Genomic DNA, 19,957 nt, shown 5'->3' with positions numbered 1-19,957 from the left:
TAGTACTTCCAACTTGGCGCTGGGACGTGGGGCGCACGTTTTGGGGGTGGTGTTAGGCTGGAGGGGGAGGCGGGTCTGGTAAACGCTCTCAGTGGAGTTTGGGTTTGAACCGAGGACCTTGGGAAGCCGGCTCTGCGTCTTAAACTGGGTGTGACAGAGTCGAGCTGGGGTTTTAGAAGTTCCGACTGCGCTTTCGAGGTTCGCACGAGGCCAAACCCGCGGAACCAGCGCAGGCGGGCGGATGGAGATGCCCTTCTTCATCCTTAACTGGTCGGTCACTTCTTTAGTCACTGTCTCCTGCTCCAGGTGAGAGCACAGGCCTCTGGGTCGCAGAGAACCCCCGCGAGCCGCGCTGGGGCTGGGCCTGGGTGCGACGGGGGACTCGGCCTCCTCGGGGGACTCGGCCTCCTCGGGGCTTCGTACCAGCTGCCAGTCTTCTGATCTGTCTCTATGGCAACCACGCAGCTCATTTCCCCGGGCATTTCCATTTCAAATGCGCTGTCCTTTTGTTTGCACAGTATACCAAGTCATATTCGGTGTCCCCATTTTTAATTGGGAAATAAGAGACCGCCTGTGACTCTGCCCGCGGGCGGGGGTGGGGCGTCGAGCTGGGAGACCACGGCCACCTCTAAGACTCTAAGACCCACGTGGGCAGCCGAAGTGGCGCAGGACGGGGAGACTGCACGGGGCTCCGGGCCAGGACAGCGGCTCCGGGCTCTCGTTCCGCTCCTGAGCCCCCTCCGTGGGCCTCCTCTCCCCCTGTGTAACTGCAGGTGGCGATACCTGTCAGGGATATCACCTTGCCCAGGGCAGGGCAGCCTTCGTGTTTGATAGGCTCTCCTCGGTGGGGGGCTCGGGAGGGAAGCGGGCGCGCCCTGCGGGAGAGCCAGTACTGAGGCGCAGAGCCGGTGTATGCGGAAGCTTTCGGGCCTCGGGGGGTCTTCGCTTCCAAGTGGGAAGGTAAGGGTCCCGCGCAATCGTGGAGACACTCAGCGGAGACCACGGCCAGGGCCGCGCTGTGTGCGGTGGACGCGTCAGCGGCCGCTCGGAGCGTGCGCGCGCGCGCGCGCGACGCTGGAGGGAGGGACGTAAGCCCAGAAGAAACGTTGGGGCCCCGCCAGCTCCTCCCGGGGGGCACCGCTGCAGGGCGAGCTCAGGATGTGAGCACTCGAGGGGCACCGTAGCACTTTGCGGTAGTGTCTTTATAGTTCAGTTTTTAGAAAGTGCAGGGGAAGGACGGCCTGTGCCGGCCACGTTTGGAGTTAAGGCTTTTAAGCAGAAAGCGCACACGGCGTACTGTCCCTTTAAGGCGTTGGCCCCGCCCGAGGCATTCTGCCCCTTGCCGCTGCCCGTAGCGCCTCTCCGAGAGGCCGGCTTTGTGCTCTGGCCCCGCCCCGACGCCGCTTGGGCCCTCCGCGCACGCGCACTGTGGCTCCGCGCCGACCAGTCGAGCTCGGCCCGGCTCCCGCCCAGTCGGCGGCCAGCGCGACTCCCGGAGCGCCCGCTGCCGTTCGCCACAGCCCGGGAGGTAAGCGGGGGACGCCCAGCCCGCGAGCACGCGCGGGGGCCCCGCGTCGCTGCACCCCCAAACCACCGCTGCCGCACGTGTTCCGGCGGGCCTGGCCTCGGCCCGCCGGGGCCCTTCGGTGCAGAAGCCCCGCGCCTCCACGCCGCCTCGCCTTCCGGGTGCCCGCCTGGCGCCCCTCGGCCCCTCACTGCAGCCTCGCCCCCGGAGGCCCCGTGCCCCACCCCCCCGCGGGCCCTCACCGGTTCCCGGCGGTCCCGGGCGTTCACCCCGGCGGCCGCTCCCCAACGGCCTGGTGACGAGCCCTCCGCCCGTGGGCTGCGGCTTCTTTCTGCCGCTAGTCAGCACTTGCCCCGGTCCCCGCGGCCGCTCCGGAGAAAGCCCGCAGGCCCCCCGACCCCCACGGTCTCTGCCGCGGCTCGCCCTGCAGCCCCCGCCAGCTTCTGGTCCGGCCTGCGGGGGCCCTTCTGGGCGATGTGGAAAGACACCCGGGGCCGTTTCCCGGCGCTCGGACGGACCCGTTGCTCGAGGCCGCCTCCGAGGCGGCCCGTCCCCGGGAGCGGAGCCCGGGGCACAGCAGGACCCAGGCGGGAGAGCGCGCCGCCCGGCGGGCGACCACCTGTCTGCCCGCACCTGCGGGCCTGGCCTCCGCCCCGGAGCTCAGCGGCCCGCACTTCACGTGCGTCTGGAGTCGCCCGCGGCTCGGGCGGCCCCGGGCCCGCCCGGGGGAAAAGCCCGCAGGCAGGAGGAGGGGTCTCCCTCCGGGGGCTACCTCCCAGCCGCCGCCTCCTTCCCCTGCTCAGACCTCCTTTCTAGGAAGCCTCCCCGCGGCCACAAAACAATGGTTCCACGGAGCCACGGGCGCGGTCATGGAGAATGCGAGCCCGCCGCCCACCCTCCCCTTGGGCAGACACTCGGAGGGCGCGGGGTCCCGCAGCGCTCTCAGAAGCCCGGCCGGGTTTTTGTGTGTTAGCAGCCGTGGGGCCCCCAGGTATGGGCGGCCGGGCCGGCATCCTGCTTCCTCACCTGGGAGCGGCGGGTGTGCTCCAGCCCCGCCTGCCTCCTGGTGGGTCTCAATTTTTATGCTAAAACGGCCTGTCTGGGCCCCCCGAGGGGCTCTTTTCACCTCCGAGTGCAGCCTGCTGCGCTCCACAGCGCCCGGCCTTGTGTGGTCCCGCTGCCGCCTCTGCGGCCCTTGCCCTTAGCCACGCCCCCTTGCCCAGCGCCCCCACCCCCACCCCCGGCCCCGGCCCGGGAAAGGGTGGCGGAGGCGCCTTTTTGAGCCTCAGCGGTGTGCGGGCACGGTCTCCCGGGCAGGTGGAGCGGCCTGCCCTCCCTCTCCCGCTCAGGGCCGGGGCTCCATCCCGGCTGCAGGCGGCCTGCGGGGCCAGGCCCTGCACAGCTGTGTCGCCGAGTGACTCCTCCCTGCTTGGGCGTAGACTTGCACTGCTCGGAGCCCGTGCAAACTCGAGTTTCGAGCCCCAGGCGACGATTTAGTGTGTGAACTCACTGGTGGTGGTTCCAGCGGCCGCGGGCTGGGTGGCCCCCTTCTGACTGACGCTTCTTCCTTGGTTTCCGAACCCCCTGGTGTGCTTCTGGACAGCACTTTGCCCTGCAGCTCCCCGGGAGTTCTGACTGTCGTGGTGTCCCCTCCTGCGGTGTGAGCCTCACCTGCGGTGACCTGAACACATAGGCTGCCGCAGGCGGGCAGAGCTGGCTCTGGCCAGGGCTCCCCACCCGAGTCTCCCCACCCGTAGTCCTGGGAGCTGCCAGCCCCGTGGGAGCGCCTTGCGCCTGCAGCCGGCACAGGGCGACAGCAAGGCGGGCGTGACCGTGAGGAGGGTGCCCTGAGCACCACGGAGCGTGGCTGTGAGCACCGTGTCACTTGGGACGCGACTGAGGACTTGGATGAGCTCCCGGTCTGTGCGCCCTGAGGCTCGGGCCCCTGCAGTGGGGCCGGCGGGCTTCCTGACCGGGGCCTTCGGTCTGTTTTCTGACCGCGAGGGCCTTTGGAGGAGACGGCACCTGCCTGCCTCGCTGCGTGCCTGTGGGGTCACAGAGTGGCTGGCGTGTCTTTGGGGACAGTCACGGAAGAGGGTGGTGGGGTGTCTGGTGGAGCGTCTGGGAAGCATCCGCAAGGGCAAGGAGCGCGGTCAAGGTCAGGTGCCTCTGTTTGGAGCAGTGCACCTGAGCTCAGGACAGTGGCCAGACAGGTTTCGTCCTCTTCCCTACAAACTAGTTTTTGAACTGTGTTCCTTTCGTGGGCCTGGGCCCCTGGCCGTAGGTCCTGATCAGCAGACGCCCGCCGCGAGTCCTCTGTCTGGAGCTGCGCGCCCTCCGCCGGGCCTCCCACCCCGCCCGGCGGGCCTCAGAGCCATGGCCACGGAGGAGAAGAAGCCGGAGACCGAGGCTGCCAGAGCCCAGCCCACCCCCTCGTCGTCGGCCGCACAGAGCAAGGCGAGTCCCCGGGGGCGCCGGGGGCCGGCGGGGGCGCCTGGGCTGCAGGGCCCTGGGTGGTCTCAGGCTCGTCGGCCTGCCCTCCCCCCTCGCCCAGAAGTTGCTGGTTTTGTTCACCTGCGTGTCATGTGGCGGCTCCCAGCCCTGTCCCCCGGTGAGGGGGCTTCAGCAACAACGCGGCTCCTCCGTCCTCCTCGGAAGACAGTGTCTGTTGTGAAGCCCCCGCGCCCTGCCCCCCCACCAGCCGCCCCGCCCCCGGCCCACAGATCTGACGCCAGGGCAGGTCTGCAGGCGTGCCTGCGCTGCTGGTGGGCGCCTGCCCCGAGCTCCCGCAGTGGGGGGCAGGGGTCCCCACACTGAGGGGGGCTGCAGGAGGAGGAAGAGCAGCCGAGTTTAGACTTGTTGGGTTCCAGATGGGCCGCAGGCGGGGTTCGGGGAGGCCCTGGGCGCTGGTTTGGAGCCCGAACGTAGGTCCGACGCGGAGGTTACATTCGGGGAGTCAATCCCAGACTGGCCCTCGGCTGGACCGGACGGCGGCGCCCACCGTCCGCTGACCAGCGCCGTCTCTTCTGCAGCCGACGCCCGTGAAGCCGAACTACGCCCTGAAGTTCACCCTGGCTGGCCACACGAAGGCGGTGTCCTCCGTGAAGTTCAGCCCCAACGGGGAGTGGCTGGCGAGTTCCTGTAGGTGCCAGGGGCGCCTCGGCCGCCGGGAGGGGCCCGCTGGGGGGCCGCCGGTGCCCGCCCTTGTGGGTCGGTGCGGCATGGGCTACTCGTGAGCCTGGAGGTTGACTAGTCCCTCCCTGTTGGGTTGTGCCCCCTGCCACCGGGGGTGGTGGTGGGGGTGGGCAAGGGGAGGGCGCTGGCTCTCCCGTGTGGCTCAGGGCCCCTCCCACTGGTCCTGGGGGCTCCTGTGGGAGGGCCCGGGTCGTGGACGCTGGGCGGCCGGGCAGCGCGACTCTGCTGCTTCTGTCTTCCAGCCGCAGACAAACTCATCAAGATCTGGGGCGCCTACGATGGGAAGTTCGAGAAGACCATATCCGGGCACAAGCTGGTAGGTGTCCGCCCTGCACCCTGGGGCGACCGCTGGGCAGCCTGGCGCCAGCGGCTACTGGGGTGGGGGGGGGCCCTGTCCCGGGCCTGCCGGGTGAAGGTGTTGGGTCTCCCCCGAAATCCTCTCTGGGGGTTGTTGGCCGTTGGTTCGCTGGAATACGAGGGATGGTTTACTGAGAAGGTCACGTGGGTGGAAAAGGAGAGCCCGCTGGGCTGCGTGGGTGGGAGAGGGGCCTGTGGAGCTTGGGGGGGCGGGTGTCGCCCGGGGCTGTGGGGCGGGGGGCCTGCTTGTCTTCCTGTAGTTGGGTGTCAGGGTCTGGCCTGCCGGGCCGGCCGTGTGCCCCCCACTGAGACGGTGGCCCTGTGTGCCCCTCGCAGGGAATTTCGGACGTGGCCTGGTCCTCGGACTCCAACCTCCTGGTCTCCGCCTCGGACGACAAGACCCTGAAGATCTGGGACGTGAGCTCGGTGAGCGGCCGCCGCGGGTGCTGCGGGTGCCCCGGGTGCCGCGTGGGGCGGTCGGCCCGCGGGACTCACTCTCCGACGACGCTCCTTCCAGGGAAAGTGTCTGAAGACCCTGAAGGGACACAGCAACTACGTCTTCTGCTGCAACTTCAACCCGCAGTCCAACCTCATCGTCTCGGGCTCCGTGAGTGGGCGGCCCCGGGGCGGGGGTGCGGGGGGGGGGCGGGGCTGCTGCCGAGCCCTCTGCGCTGCGCTGCCCGGGCGCCGGCAGGTCCTGGTCTCGGGCCGGCCCTGACCTCTCCCCTCGCCCTCAGTTTGACGAGAGCGTGCGGATATGGGACGTGAAGACGGGGAAGTGTCTCAAGACCCTGCCGGCCCACTCGGACCCCGTCTCAGCCGTGAGTCCCTCTCTCGGCACCGCCCGGCCCTGACGGTCAGCGGCAGTGCGGAGCGATGACCGGGGATGGGGCCGTGGGGACCCTGGGTGACCTCCCAGCCCCTGGGAAGGACGAGGGGTTGTAGTGTGGGGGGGTGTCCCCAAACTTAACCTGGAGCAGAGTGGTCAGCCCTGGAGGAGGAGCCCCGCCCTGGCCTGGGGGGGGTCAGTTGCTGGGATCAGCTGGGTGGTGGCTGGAGGCCGGCGGGCCCCATGGGTGCCCCCGGGTGCGGCCCCAGCCCTGCAGTTTCCCGGGTGGCAGTGGAGAGCACAGGGAGGACACAGGGTCACCGCACGGGGCCGTCGGCTGCTCAGTGGGAAATGCGGCCAGAGTGCACCTTGGTCAGCGGGGAGCCTGGGGGCACGTCAGCCCTGGACGGAGTCACGTGCGGACAGAGGGCTCCCCGTGTCAGGGCAGCCGGTCCCCCCACCCTCTCAGGTCTCGTGGGGCGTGGCTGTGGGCCCCTCCGGCCTGGGAGAGCCTGTCTGTGGGCTGAGGCGGCAGCCGAGTGCTGGCAGGGGCCCGGCCCTTGCCGGCCATCACAGGCCACCATGCGGGGGGGGCCAGGAGCTGCGTGGAGAGCTGCCTGTGGAGGGGGTCGTTGTGTTGGAGGCGTTTTTCCTCTGATCTCTGTTTCCTATGAAAGGGAAGTGAGCTCGCTGGGAAAAAGGCCAGGCCGTGAGCGGCGGGTCCCCGTGGGGGAGCCGCAGGCGCTGGAGTCGGCCCCGCGCCCTGGGTTGGGTCCGTGTTCACCAGCACGCAGCCGCCGTCCGGTGGCGGCGAGGTCTCTGCAGCCGCTGGTCCACCTGCAGGCGTGCGGTCTGCGGCCCCCGGCACCGTGCACCTGCCGCGGGGCTGGCGCTGGAGGGTTCTGAGTGACTGCAGTCCGGGCAGTCCTCGCGCGTCCCTGACCGGCGCCCGAGCCGGGCTGGCTGAGGCGGTGCTTGGACGCGGCGGGAAGGAAGTGGGCGTCGGCACGTGGGGGGGGCCTGTATCTGTGCGTCGTCGGGTGCGGCGGCCTCCGGAGGAGGGTCTTCTGCAGGCCGGAGGAGCAGGTGGCCGCGGGCGGGCCGCCGTGGGTTAGAACAGGCCGCCTGGGCCCCACACGGTTGGGGGCAGCTGCCAGCGGCTTGAAGGGCGTTGGCTGATGCGGCCGGTGGGAGGGGAGGACGCTGAGGCCGCAGCTGGGCGGTGGCCCAGGCCAGGCGATCGGCACCCAGGCCACCTGCCGCTCGCGGCCGCCGAGCGCCGTGTCCAGGGGGAGACGCCCGTGCGTGTGGGCTCTGCGGAGCACCGTGGTGGCGGCTCGGCCGTCGCGTGCACACGCGGAAACCACTGCAGGAGGGCCGGGCCCCTACAGCCCGCCGGGGGCGCCGCGCCTGGTCTCTGCAGCCGCTGCTGGGAGAGGAGGCTGCCCTTGGTGTGGTGCCCATGGGCGTCCCGGCAGGCTGACTGGGCCCCGCACCCCTGGGCGGGGTGGGGCGCCATCCCGGCCTCCAGCCCTCGGCGTGTCTGGTGCCGGCGGCTGTGTGTGTGGGCCGGTGTGGGGCGTTTCGGTTTCACGGCGCGGTGCCCCGGCACCTCCGAGTCGGGGACGCAGCTGCGCAGCGGAGGACGGCGCGGTGGCCTGGCAGCAGTGCCACGGTGGTGACCCGGCCTGGGTGGCGGGGGAGCTGCTGCGTGGCCGGGGAGGGAGGCTCAATGCCTCGTCAGGGGGCTCCCCCGCCGCAGGGAGCAGGGCGGTGTCGGAAAGGGGGTCCTGGTCGTGAGGGGCTCGTCCCGGGCCGAGTTGGCCCAGGACGCGGAATAAAGCGGCAGCAGCCGACGGTGAGCAGAGCCCCTAGCGCTGCGGTCCTTCCGCCCCCGAGAAGACCCGGGCGGGCAGGGAAGGGGGAGGTCGCTGCGGCGGGTGTGCGCCCTCCCCGGGCTGCCTCGGGCCTCTCCTCCTGCTCTGTCTCGTCGTCCAACCGGCTGCCGGGGAGACACCGGGAGAGTGACCGTCCCCGCGCTGCCCGAGGGCCCGGAGGGCCCCACGGAGGGCGGCGCAGGGAGGGCCGTGGGGGCGGGTTTGAAAGCGAGTCTCCCCCCCCAGGTGCACTTCAACCGCGACGGGTCCCTGATCGTGTCCAGCAGCTACGACGGGCTCTGGTGAGTGCGGGGCGGGCAGCCCGCCGCCCGGCTGGTGGCGGGAGGGGGAGGGGGAGGGGAGGGGGCTGCATGCGCCGCTGAGGAGTCGGCGCTGCCGCGCCTGGTGTCCCCCCGAGGGAGTGTCTGCCCTGAGTGGGGCATCCAGACACCCCCCACCACAGACGGGGGCGCAGGAGCCCCGGGGACAGGGGCTCGGGCAGAGGGGTGCAGGCGGGCTCTACGGAGTCCGTGGGGGGGCCGTGCAGCCAAGGGAGGGGCTGGGCCGGGGCGGGGGCTCCTCATGGGTTTGTTGTCGGGCGGAGGGGCGCCGGCCCCAGGAGAGCGTCCCACTCCGAGCTGGGGGAGGGAGGAGACGCGAGGGGGCCGCGTCCCGTGGAGCAGAGGTGACGCGAGCAGGAGACGAGTCGCCGTGGCCCCGGTGGGCCAGGCTGCGCTGGCGGCTGCACTGGCGGCGCACCCTCGGGGCCGGCGGCGGGCTCGGGTTGGAGACCCCCCGACCCTCTGCGGGCTCCGGGGCCCCCGCAGGCCAGAGGACGGGCCGGGGCGGGGGGGGAGCTGCTGGGCGCGCCCGGTGGGGAGGCTGGGGGCCTGTCCACGTGCTGCCGGCTGGGACCGGCTTCTGAAGCCTTGCTCGTTTCCACTTTGCAGCCGGATCTGGGACACCGCCTCGGGCCAGTGCCTGAAGACGCTGATCGGTGAGGCCGCCGGCTGGGGGCTCGGTCCCAGGCTGTCCCGCAGCCGCCCCCACCCCCTTGCTGCCGGGGCCTGGGGCCCGTGTGGGAGCGCTCCCGGGGGCGTCGTGCCCCTGCAGGGGCCCCGTTGGCTGGAGAGGGGTCGCGGGCAGGGCTCTCAGGTCAGGCCGGGGGCTGGAGAAGAGGAGGTGGGCCGCCCCCCCAGGGTCCTGAGCCAAGATGGGTGCCACCCTTCCTGCCTGGGGCTGGGGCCCAGGGCCCCCGAGTCAGCCGCTCTGTCCCCACGCAGATGACGACAACCCCCCCGTGTCCTTCGTGAAGTTCTCCCCCAACGGCAAGTACATCCTGGCTGCGACCTTGGACAAGTAGGTGTCCTGCGCCCCCGCTGCCGCTGCGAGCTGCTGGGGCGGCTGCGGGTCTCGGTCTGTGCCGGGGTGGCTCGGGCTGCTCTCGGGGTCTGCCCCGAGCCTCCTGTCCCCCCCCCGACCCCCCTGGGGTCCGACTTCCCTTCCTGCGGCCATGGCCCTGACCGACGCCCTCTGCAGGAGGCCCTTGGGCGCCGGCTTCCCTGTGTGCCCAGCGGGGAGCCCTCGTGAGGCCCGGCCCCGGCCCCGGAGCGCGGGGCCGTGTGGCGCCCAGGTCTGTTCTGGGCATTTCTGGAACCAGGCCTCCCCAGCCCTTGTCCAGCGGCTCGGGACAACCCCTGAGCGGTGGGGGGCACGACTCGGCAGCCCGTCCTTGGCCGGCAAGCACTTGGGGTCCTCGCCTCACCCTGTGCCCGGGGGCGTCCGTCCTGAAGTCCCCGGACCCCGCACGGTGCTGGGCCCCTGCACAGGGAAGGGGTGGGGGGCTCCGGCCCAGCCTGGCTCCAAACTCGGGGGCAGCGGGAGGGGGCCCAGCGCCAGCGGGCAGCCTCCAAGAGACCCCGGGGGTGCGTGTCTGACCCCCCCTTCCTCCTTCCAGCACACTCAAGCTCTGGGACTACAGCAAAGGGAAGGTGAGTGGCCAAGAGACCCCTCGCTGGGCCTGGGCTCTGGGTGGGCGGGTCCCGGGTGAGGCTTTGACCGTGGCCGAGCTGAGCCAGGCCCTGGGCAGAGGGCACTCGGGGAGCCGCCCCGGGGCGTGGGCTCAGTGCAGGCTTCTGAGACCAGGGGTTCACCGATGGCCAGTGGGCAGGCCGAGGCTGGACCACGGGGGCTCAGTGCTGCGGCCTTCCTGGGCCTGCGCGCCGGTCTCAGGGGGCTGGGCGGGCGGGCAGGGCTCTGAGCGGCGCGGCCCTGTCCCCGCAGTGCCTGAAGACCTACACTGGGCACAAGAACGAGAAGTACTGCATCTTCGCCAACTTCTCGGTCACCGGCGGCAAGGTGAGGCTCTGGCCCGCGCCCGTGCCTGCGGGCGTCTGTCGGCCGGCCGGATGAGGTCGCGCGGCACGGCTGGTGACCCGCCCGAGGGGTGGGGGGCGGTTCTCACTCGCCTGCCCCCACACCTGCCGAGCTCACTCCCAAAGGGGTGGACTCCGTGCCCCGGTGACGGCTGACCTGGCGCGGGGGGTGGGGGGAGCTCCTGGCCAGGGCCCCGCCCACCCTGCTGCCCTGGCGTGTGGCGGAGACGGTGACGCTCGCCTTAGGAAGTGGCAGTGTAAGGGGACGTTTCGCTGGGCGGCCGAGAGGTCCCTGGCGTCGCCTCCGTTCGGCGGCTCTGGACGCGCCTTGCCGTCTGACACGTCCGTGGCACTGCTGCGCGGGTGTGCCGTGAGGGCTGTCCCGTCGGCCTGCGTTTGAAAAGTCATCAGAGTCGGTGACTTTTTTGTGTGGTCGCTTGAACGTTGAAGATGGGGGAAAATACCAACGACTTGAGCGTGTTCTTGATCACGTCAAGGAAGGTATAGATGCATCGGAAACGCAAGGGAGGATTTGTGCCGTGCGTGGAGGAGGGCCTGTGGCCGGTCAGACGCGCCGCAGGCGGTTCTCGAAGTCTCTCGTCTGCCGCGTGGGGAGCGGTCGGACGTTCCGGCCGAGCGGCGCTCCTCCGCAGCGCCCCGGCCTCCCCACCGGGAGCCGACAGCGGGAGACGCTCAGAACGAGCGGACCAGCAGTCACTGTGGAAGTGAGGAACGCCCCCATTCTGCAGAGAAGACTCAGTGGACCCTCTGCACCCCCCCTCCCCGCCCCCGGGCATCCCAGGCGTCCGCCGCGTGCTATCCAGGGGCTGGGGCGCAGAGCCGCCTGGCCAGGACCGCCGTCCCCCGGGGCTCGGGGGCTGGGCTCCTTCCCCGCCGCCAGGAGGTGGGGCCTCGCCTCACCCTCTGCCCTTGCCCCCCAGTGGATCGTGTCGGGCTCGGAGGACAACCTGGTGTACATCTGGAACCTGCAGACGAAGGAGATCGTGCAGAAGCTGCAGGGCCACACAGGTGAGCCTGCGCGGGGCCGCGGGCCGCGCACCGGGGACGGGTGTGGATGGGCGCCGGTGCTCGGGTCCTGGCTCCACCTCCTTCCTTGGCCCTCTGCTGGCCTGGCGACACCACCGTCCGGAGGTGACCGGCCAGGGCCAGGCGACCTCAGCCGCGACGTCTCTGGCGGCCTGAGCTCTGAGGGGCTGCCCCTGCCGGCTCCTCCGCACCTGGGGTCCCCCTTTGTCTGTGCTCAGCACTCGGGGTGCCCATCCGCCCTGGCGCCCCTCCCCCTCCTGTCCTGCACCTTCTGCAGTCGGCAGAGAGCAGTGTGTCGGACGCGCCCCCTAAGACACAGCACCCCGTGGGGTTCAGCCTGGAGCGAGAGGGCCCCTGACGTCGGCCTGCGCCCGGCACGGGGTCTGTGCCCCTCGGGGACAGCCTGGGAGGAAGCTCGGCCCCTGGCCAGCCCGTCCCCTGGGGGCAGACTGGCTCCCGGAGGCTGCTGCTCCTGCGGCCTTCTGGCCCGGGGCTCAGTGTCACGGAGCCTGCCGTCTCCCCCGCCCCCTCCCTGTCCCGCCCCCTGTCCCCCGGTCCCCCGGTCCCCCGGTCCCCGGTCCCTCTGTGTACACCGCAGCCAGCAGTGCGTGGCTGTGCGCAGCAGTGGTCAGCGCTGGGCGGGCAGCGGCGGGGGGGCGGGGGGCAGTGGCCCCATGCCTGGAGGTAGCCGTGGTGACTGTTGTCGGCTTCCAGACGTCGTGATCTCGACGGCGTGCCACCCGACGGAGAACATCATCGCCTCGGCAGCGCTGGAGAACGACAAGACCATCAAGCTCTGGAAGAGCGACTGCTAGGCCCGGGGCCCGGGGCTGCCGGGAGGCCGCCGGGCTGGCGAGGAGCGGTGCGTCTCGGGGGTCCCGGGGCCGGGCCGGGGCATCTGGGAGGGGCCCGGACTTGAGCCGCCTCTGAAGACGACGGCCTCGGGGAAAGTGTTACCATCAGAAAGTTCTAGAAGGAGACGTTTCTTGCCAATTCCTCTCACACTGGGGAAGAGTTCCTAGTCTGTATTGTGTTCAAACAGTCCACAAAAAGTTTAATTTTTTATTCCAGAAGGGTGAGGTGAAGTTCAGTTTATTGAGCGTTGTGTGTTTTCCAGTAAACGTCCTGTGCTGTTCTCGATGTCTCATTGCCCCGTGCAGCGCTGTGCCCAGTTGCCGCCCGGCCGCGCTCCGGCCCAGCCTCCGCGGGCCCCGCCCTCCGCGGCAGGCGCTGTCACCGTGCGCCCCGCTACCCCCGTTCCTGCCACAGTGGCTCCCCGTGGGAGGCTGTGCCTGTGAGACCCCTCTGTGGTCAGGGTCCCCGTCCCCGTGCCGGCGGTCCCCGGTGCTCACGCAGTGCACGGCGCCCCGGCCGGGGGGCAGGCTGTGCTGGTGGGCCCGTCTCCCGGTTGGCAGGAGGTGGGAGGACCTAGTCAGGGACGGGTTCCTCCAGTGGCTCGTCATCGTTTTGTCCTCGTGCCCAGGAGCTTGGAGCTGCCAGGGACGTGCTCTTGGGGTGGGGGGGGTCCCTGCTGGGGTGGAGCCGAGATCCCTGAAACTCCCGACAGGACACCGCAGACGGCTCTGTGACCTCTGGGGTGCCGGGGGCTCTGGCCCCTGGCTCCTGGCCTGGGCCCCGGTCTGCGGGGTGGGGTCCTCCTGCCCCTCCCTCACCAGGTAGCCGTGTGTCCACAGTGGTGGGCGTGGGGCAGGCACCGAAAACCAGTGTCATGTGGCTGCTGCCAGCCCACAGGGACCCCTGCGTGGAGCGAGGTCCCCCCTGGGGTGCAAACCCAGTCTGCCAGCCTTGGGACCTCTAGGGGGCGCACAGTCCCACCTGGGGCGACGGGCTGGGTGCAGCCCTCCTCCCCTTTGCTGAGGCCCACGCCCCAGTGCTGGGGCTCTAGGTGATGCCAGGTGGTGGGCAAGGCCTTGGCCTTCGGGCAGGCAGGTGGGCAAGGATGGGGGGCCGCCCTCAGACGGGCTTCTGGGGAACCCCTGTGGCCACTGTCGCAGCGTGAACGTGGTGGCTCTAAAGGCCTCTGGGAGCAGGCTGCCCATGGTCCCTGTCCTCCGGAAGTGGGTGCCCTCGGGGTCGCCCGTCTGGGGGCAGGGCGTGGACGGCTGTGCGGTGCGGGTCGGACACTCGGGCCGGGACCTGGACTTGCAGCGTGTTCTGGTGGGAAAGGCTAAGGTCTCGTGTCGGTGTCCCGGGGCCTGGCTCTGGGGACGCCGGGGCCCCTCAGTTTTGTGGGTGCTGGTGCCGGTTGGCCCGGGCAGTGGCGGGCGGTGTGTGGAGCACTGTACCCTTGAATATAGTGTATTTTTTCTACATTGGAATTCTCTGTTGTAGATTTATGTAAAAATACATTCTCTTTTTGAAAATACAGGTTTTCATGTCTTTTATTTTGGTCCACTAAGGAGTTTTTACCTTAACACGGAGCTGTTATCGGGAGAGGGCTCAGCACGGGTCTTGCCTACAGGGCGCTGGGGTGAAGGTCCGTGCTTTGTGGTTTGGTTTTGTTCTCAGTGTTGGACAGCCCTGAGTGTTGTGGTGACACACGTCTGTGCGAGTCGGCGACAGTGTGACAGAAACAGGCCCAGGAAGTCGCCCAGACCCTGCAGCCGCGCCGGCTGGGAGCAGCTGGAGCCCCGGGGCACACGCGAGGCCCGAGGGCCGAGCCCGGCCTCCACCTGGTTCTACCCGGCGGCCAAGAGGAGCCCTCGCTTAACTGCTGAGGAGCAGTTAGTTACACGTACACAGTCTGTCCCAAAGCTACATTCAGCCCTCTGAAGGCCACCGCGAGGCTGATGTGGCCCCGGTGAGAAGGAGTGTGACACCCCTGATGTCGTATGTTCACTAAAACCAAAACTTGATTACAGGAAGTTTCAAGGAGAAACCCTCACGTCCCAGGCACGGTTATGTGCCCCTTCCCTGGTAGGGTAAAGCCCAGCCATTTTGTCCACGTAAGAAACGTTGACACCTGTAGGAATTGTTTTACGAGTGTATTTGAGCCAGACTGACAACAACTGGGAAGCAGAATCCCAGTGGGTTGAGAAGACAGTCTGGACAACGTCCGTTCTGCAGCTCATTTTATACATGAGTCTCCAGGGGGAAACCCAAGGGACTCCGTGAAAGTCGTGAGTGACAGATGAGGGCGGTGGGAGGGAGCGAAGCCCGGTGAGGGGTGCGGGGAGGACCCCGGATTGGATAGAAACGAGGTGCTATGGCAGCCACCAACTTGTTTGACCACGGAGCGGATACCAGGAGGGGCTTGTGGTCTCTGGAGGTGGCTGTGCTGCAAGGGGCCCAGAGGAAAGGGAACGACTCCGACCACCCACCCGGAGGCCTGTAGCTGCAGACGCACAGAGACACCGCCGGGCCCAGGTAAAGGCTGGTCTTCGTGGGGGAAGGGGCCCGCCTAGGCCGCCTCCAGCTCAGACCATTCCCGTGGCCGCTCTGCGTCTCCCAGGCGACGGCTCCGGCCTCCCCAGCTCCCTGGGCTTCGCGCGCGGCACGTTCTCCCTCCACCTGTTACTCAGCGGCGAACACGCAGCACCTGCAAAAGGAGCGTCTTCAAGAGCGTTCAGGCCCACAATACCACAGTCACACCTAAAATACTCTTGAACGAAGTATCTGATATCCAGACTCCCCCAGTTGCTTTAGTATCTTCTAAAAGGTACGCATACACTTGTATTCAGTGTGTACACACGTGTGCACCCACGTCCCCAAGCACTGGGCTGGTCTGAACCGCGCGGGGTCGAGGGAATGTCCAGCCCCGGGTCTGCGGGCCGGGGCGGCCCCTGCCGCCCTGCTCCCGGTTCCGCCAGAAGCTCGTGGATGGCGCTGGGCGCTTTGTCCAGCAGCGGCGTCCTCCGTCGGGCCGGTCTGATCCCCCTGCATCGGTCAGGTACACGTCATCCAGGCCCCAAACCCAGCGCTCCATTCAGGCCCCAGCAGCGTGTGCTCCGGACACGGGGGGAACCGCCCCGCCAGCCCTCGGGGCTGCCTTTCGGGGGGGTTCCTGAGTGGGAACGCACATCCTTTCCCGCTCTTGGGCCTGGGAGGGCGGCCCGGGGGTGCACCGGGACGCCCACGCCGTGCCCGGGCGGGGCCCTCGCTGAGACCCGGGCCTCACCGCCCACGACGCGGGCGCGGGCAGGAGTGGGGTGCGGGCGGCAGAAACCTAGCATCCCGACGCGGCCCGTGAGAGGCGCGCTTGCCCAGGGTCTCCCTCGTGTCGGTGCGGGGGGCCTGGCGTGGATCAGAGGAGCCCGACGCCGAGGCGCCGAGGCCCCGAGGCCCCGAGACCCGGGAGGCCTCCGCGGGCCCCGCGGTCGGGCTTGCACGTGCGCGGTGCAGGGGGAAAAGAAAAAAAAAAAAACAGTGGTTAGATGCCACGAAGTAGGTGGCAATGCCTTAACCGTATGCGTGTTGTTAGGCCCAAGGGCCTCTTCCATCCTTGTCAAGGGGAGTGCTAACCTTCTCTCCTTTCATACAACACAAACGAGCCTGCGCGAGCCGGCCATTTAAAGCCCTCGTTCTGCGTCACTTCTCGTCTAGGGTGACTGTCCATGTGCATCTGAGACACGCGCGTGAGAGTGTTCACACCTTTTATGAACGGCCACGACTACTCTAAATCACCTATATTTTGATTTAGGCGAGTGAGAAACCTCTATTTTTCGTGCTCTAATATATTCATAAATCTGGCCAATCAGACGCTGCGAGGAGCACCCGGAAGTGCTCAGCGTCCTTCGGCCGGCTGGATTCCCCCGGAAACAAAACAACAATAGGTCTCACCGAAGGTCGGAAAACGGCTGGGATCTTTCTGCGGAAATGAAAGTGGTTTGTAGCGAATCAGAGGACGAGGAAAGAAGATCGGCTTCCTGGGCTTCCGGACGCGGCTCTGCGCTTGGAACTGTGGGTGCTAGGGGCACTGGGACACGTCAACGTCGCCCGCCTTGGCCCCCGTGCCCGCGCCCGCGCCCGCCCCCCGCCCCCTGTTTTTGCGCATGCCCGGCCATGTCTCTCGAACGCCGGTTCGATCCCCGCCCAGGGCCCACTCTTGGCGGACTGGTCTCCGCCTCTCCCGTCCACCTTTCGTCAGGGTTGTAAGGTCTAACCCGACGCTTCGAGTGCTGGCCGTCCCCGCCGTGCAGACGGTGGGTCGCTGCGGCCCCCGTCTGCCTTTTTCACACGCGCCGCGGCCCATCTCCTGGCGGCGAAGCGGGGCCTCCCCACGGCAGCGGGCGGGAGTCGCTGGGCGGACCCGGGGGTGCGTGCGGGTCTGGGCGCCCCTCGGAGGAACCACGTGGGCTGCGGGAGGCTGGTGTTCGTGAGCCTTGCGTGCGTGCACGTGTGTGCATGCGGGCGAGCCTGTGGTTGCAAGTACGGGTGCGCACGTGTGGACGCGTCCACGTGTGCGGAGTCCGCGGTGTCCGCGCACGCCTGTGTGTCCGCGCACGCTCACGCCCAACACGCCCGCGTGCACAGATACACGGAAGGGCCGCGGACCGAAGGGGTGGCGGGCGGGCGGGCTGGGGCGCCGCTGCCGGCAGGGGGCAACCCTCGCCTGCAGCCGGCCCTCTGCTGCGAAGTGTCGGGTAAGCCAGTTAGCTCCAGCTCCACAGCTCCGCAGGGGCCGTACGGAAGGTCTCTGCCCACCTTTGCAGAGCGCGCGTGGAGCGAAGTGTGTGGGCTGCTTGGCCAGGGCAAGTCCTTTCTGCCTGGCATTCCCACTCCGCGGCACAGCGTGAGCCCAGGGTGCTGCCCAGGGGAGATGTGGAGCAGCGTTGAGGCTGGGACAGCTCCCAACGCAGCGCTGCACACGGGAGTCCTTCCTGAGCACCTACTGTGTGCCGAGGCCTGTGTGGCCTTGTGCAAGTGTGCCGTAGTTCACTCCCACATCCCAGAAGGTGCCAGTAGCACCCCCATGTATAGCCGAAGACACAGACAGGCCAGGGGGTTTGGGTAACTAGTGCGAAGTCACACCTCCGGTGGTGCAACAGACGTGAGGTCAGGGGGTCTGCGCTGTCTCTCTGCCACTTGAGCCAGACTCGCGTGCTCACAGCTGGGCCCCTGCCCTCCACCACCCAGCCCCCTGCCTCCGGCCGCCTGGACCCCTCGGGTCTGGTCACACGGGGGTGTGTGTGAGGTGGCGGGGTCCGAGTGCTGTCTTCTGCCCACCGCCAGGGTACGTGGGGCCTCCCCCTTCCCTTGGATGGACAACTCCTGGTCCCCACGGGCTTGGAAAGAAGGGGCAGCTGGCTCCTCAGGAACCCCAGGCCAGGCCTCTCAAGCTTGAGGATGAAGAACTTCCTGGGGTTAAAATGCTGGTTCCAGGCTCCCCCCAGTCAGAACTGGGCCCTGGAACTGGGCCCGGGAGTGTGCATTCACAAGCCCTGTTTGCACCCCCCCACACACCCCTCCACTGTCTTGGTGGCCTGCTTTTGCTCTGGGGACTTAGCAGTGATGACACAGGACATGGGAAGCATTTGTGGAATAAGGCAAACAGCGGTGTCGCAAGGGAAGGTGGCAGAGGGTCAGCCCTGGGAGGGCCTGGTGGGAAGGACCCAGGGGCCAGCTGCCACTCTCGGTGGCCTGGGCGCTGCACTGGCCTGGGTTCAGGGGCTGCATTCACTGAGGCTGCTCCCCCCGCCCCCCATCTGCTGTGACCCGGGACAGGAGTGCAGGCGGAGCCCTGCTACTTCTTCAGCCACGTGCACCAGCTCCGCGGGCGCCTGTGTGCAAGCTTTGTCGGCCTGTGATTGCCACCAGGGAGACCCTGGCCGTCAGCCCCGTCTGGCATGTTCCCACCTCCATCCCAGGTGGCCCAGGGCCAGCGGAGTGCCTGCCATGCTCCTGGCATCCTGGGCAGGAGGCCGACCACCTGCAGGGACTTCACCAGGAGAGGCACTCGAGGGTGGATGGACGCTGAGTATCCTTCCTTCCCCGGGGTCTGTCCCCAGAGTCCCCTGCATGAAATCAGGACTACACCCAGAGAAAGTTCCAGAAGCAAGAGAAAGGGCCATCATTCTGCACAGGCAGAAACGGGGGGAGGACTGGACCACAGGCAGCCGGCGAGTCGGCGGTCGAGTGTGTGGGGTGCAGCCCAGCCCCCGACTCCCAGGTGGTGGGAGCGGGGCTGGTGGGGCTCCTGTGCAGCCCTGGAGAAGCCCCGGCCTCTCCCCCTCGAGCGTCCCTGGTGGAGCTGCCCGATGAAATAAACACCAGGCCCCGTCTCGCTGGAATCTCAGATCGTCCTTACTGTTGTATGGAACGTACATCTACTAAAGTGTATTCACCGTTTATCTGAAATTCAAATAGAACTGAATGTCCCGGATAATAATTAGTTCAATTTGGGGACCTGGGCAATGGGAGGGGCCCCTGTCACTGTCCCAGAGCGGGTCCCTGGAGATGCTCTAAAGAAGAAAGGGAGACACTTGTCTGGGAAGGTCTGTGTTAAAATCGCGGACTCTTCCCCAGGCCCCAGGTGCAGCCCGTTGTGAGAATTTGCCCTGGGGGCAGGTAGCATTGAGGGTCTCTCTTGGCCGCTGGACTGCTGGGATGAGGTCCGGGATCTTGAAAGGAAGAACATGCGGGAGGGAGGAAAGGGTCCAGGGCTGAGAGGAGGGAGGTCAAAGACCCCTAGGAAAGCAGCGTGGCAGGCAGTCCGCTCGCTGGGCACCCCCTGGCGGCAGCCTCTGGATTTGCAGGCCCAGAGCCGCATCTCTTCTGACCCCGTCAGCGCGCGACGAGCGTGACCCCGCCCCCCAGAGCAGGAAGCCTGTGTCCTCCTGGTCAGTCTCCTCGCTTCTGGGGGCTTTCTAGACCCCGATGAAGGTACCGCGGTGGCTCGGGGCACCCGCCAGGGTCAAACCACAGGAAGTTTGAGTCTGTTCGAGCCCCACTGTGGGCACCCTCGTGCCCCAGCCACGTGGATGGGCCGGGTCGGCCTTCTCTCCACACCGCGGCGTTCTCGCAACAGCGAGGAAGGGCCAAACTGGCGGGAGCGGTGCGATCCAGCAGCATTTGGGATTCGGTTACGGCCGAATCCTGGCTCCGGGAGCTTCTGCTGGCTACGCCTGTGGCTGCGTGGGGGGTGGGGCGGAGGCAGCCGTGGGGGACCCTCCCCGCTCACCTCCAGGTCACAGACCTGCCTGCCGCCTGCGCCCCCAGGGCCTCTCCAGGTCCCTGGAGGGGAGGGAAGTGACCCCCCCCCAGAAACAGGGGCAGGCCTCGTGGGGACTCACCGCCTTCTTGGCACGGAAGGCCTCGGTGACCCAGGACCCTCCCTGGGTAGTCACGAGCCTTCCAGTGGGACTGCTGGGGCCCAGAGGGCCAGCCTCCAGGCCACTCCTAAAACCCACCACGAAGACCAGCGCCTTTGGAACTGGGCCACCCTGGCTGTGGATGTCCCTGCGCGCCTGCCCCTGTCCTGCTGTCCTGGAAGGGCCAGGGCGCCTGCCCCTCACCTGCATTCTGTTCTCTGTGGGAAGGCCTGGGTGCCCACCCCAGCGGGTGGCTCCTCCCCGGGGGTGCAGTGCTGGGTGGGTGGGGAACACGGGCCATCTGGCTGGAGGGGCCAGGCGTCGGCCACACTGGGCAGTTCCAGAAGCATCCACCAGGGGGCAGGGCTGCACCTCAAGGTCTCGGCCACGGCGGCAGAGGAACCAGCTTGGGCGCCAGGCCCCGCCTGGGTCAAGGACAGGCCACATCTCACCTCTAAGACTCAGCCGCGGGAGCAAAGCCA

General features: G+C 68.4%; 1 protein-coding gene and 1 non-coding gene across 2 annotated transcripts; one reads left to right on the top strand and one right to left on the bottom strand.

Moving 5' to 3' along the window:
* Positions 1-1,386: 1,386 nt before the first annotated feature.
* Positions 1,387-13,591, top strand: WDR5 (WD repeat domain 5). Its single transcript, XM_045846317.1, has 14 exons — positions 1,387-1,528; positions 3,810-3,982; positions 4,558-4,666; positions 4,963-5,036; positions 5,414-5,503; positions 5,595-5,684; positions 5,815-5,898; positions 8,030-8,085; positions 8,734-8,780; positions 9,067-9,142; positions 9,741-9,774; positions 10,067-10,141; positions 11,100-11,187; positions 11,920-13,591. Exons 2-14 carry the CDS (start codon positions 3,902-3,904, stop codon positions 12,018-12,020), a joined length of 1,005 nt encoding a protein of 334 aa, XP_045702273.1. The 5' UTR covers positions 1,387-1,528; positions 3,810-3,901; the 3' UTR covers positions 12,021-13,591.
* Positions 13,592-15,583: 1,992 nt separating this feature from the next.
* Positions 15,584-15,709, bottom strand: LOC123823625. The gene has a single exon (XR_006786562.1). It is a non-coding gene; the product is annotated as a U6atac minor spliceosomal RNA (small nuclear RNA).
* Between the last annotated feature and the right edge of the window lie 4,248 nt (positions 15,710-19,957).

Source organism: Phyllostomus hastatus, unplaced genomic scaffold, assembly GCF_019186645.2.
Source record: "Phyllostomus hastatus isolate PE091 unplaced genomic scaffold, TTU_PhHast_1.1 phas_contig_495, whole genome shotgun sequence".
Lineage (NCBI taxonomy): Eukaryota > Metazoa > Chordata > Mammalia > Chiroptera > Phyllostomidae > Phyllostomus > Phyllostomus hastatus.
Note: the sequence above shows the minus strand (reverse complement) of the source record. Positions and strands in the feature narration are given on the sequence as shown.

Coding starts and splice junctions, on each gene's coding strand:
- WDR5 (XM_045846317.1), top strand. CDS start 3,902: ATGGCCACGGAGGAGAAGAAGCCGGAGACCGAGGCTGCCAGAGCCCAG. Junction 5,504..5,594: donor AGATCTGGGACGTGAGCTCG/GTGAGCGGCCGC, acceptor CGCTCCTTCCAG/GGAAAGTGTCTGAAGACCCT. Junction 10,142..11,099: donor TCTCGGTCACCGGCGGCAAG/GTGAGGCTCTGG, acceptor CTTGCCCCCCAG/TGGATCGTGTCGGGCTCGGA.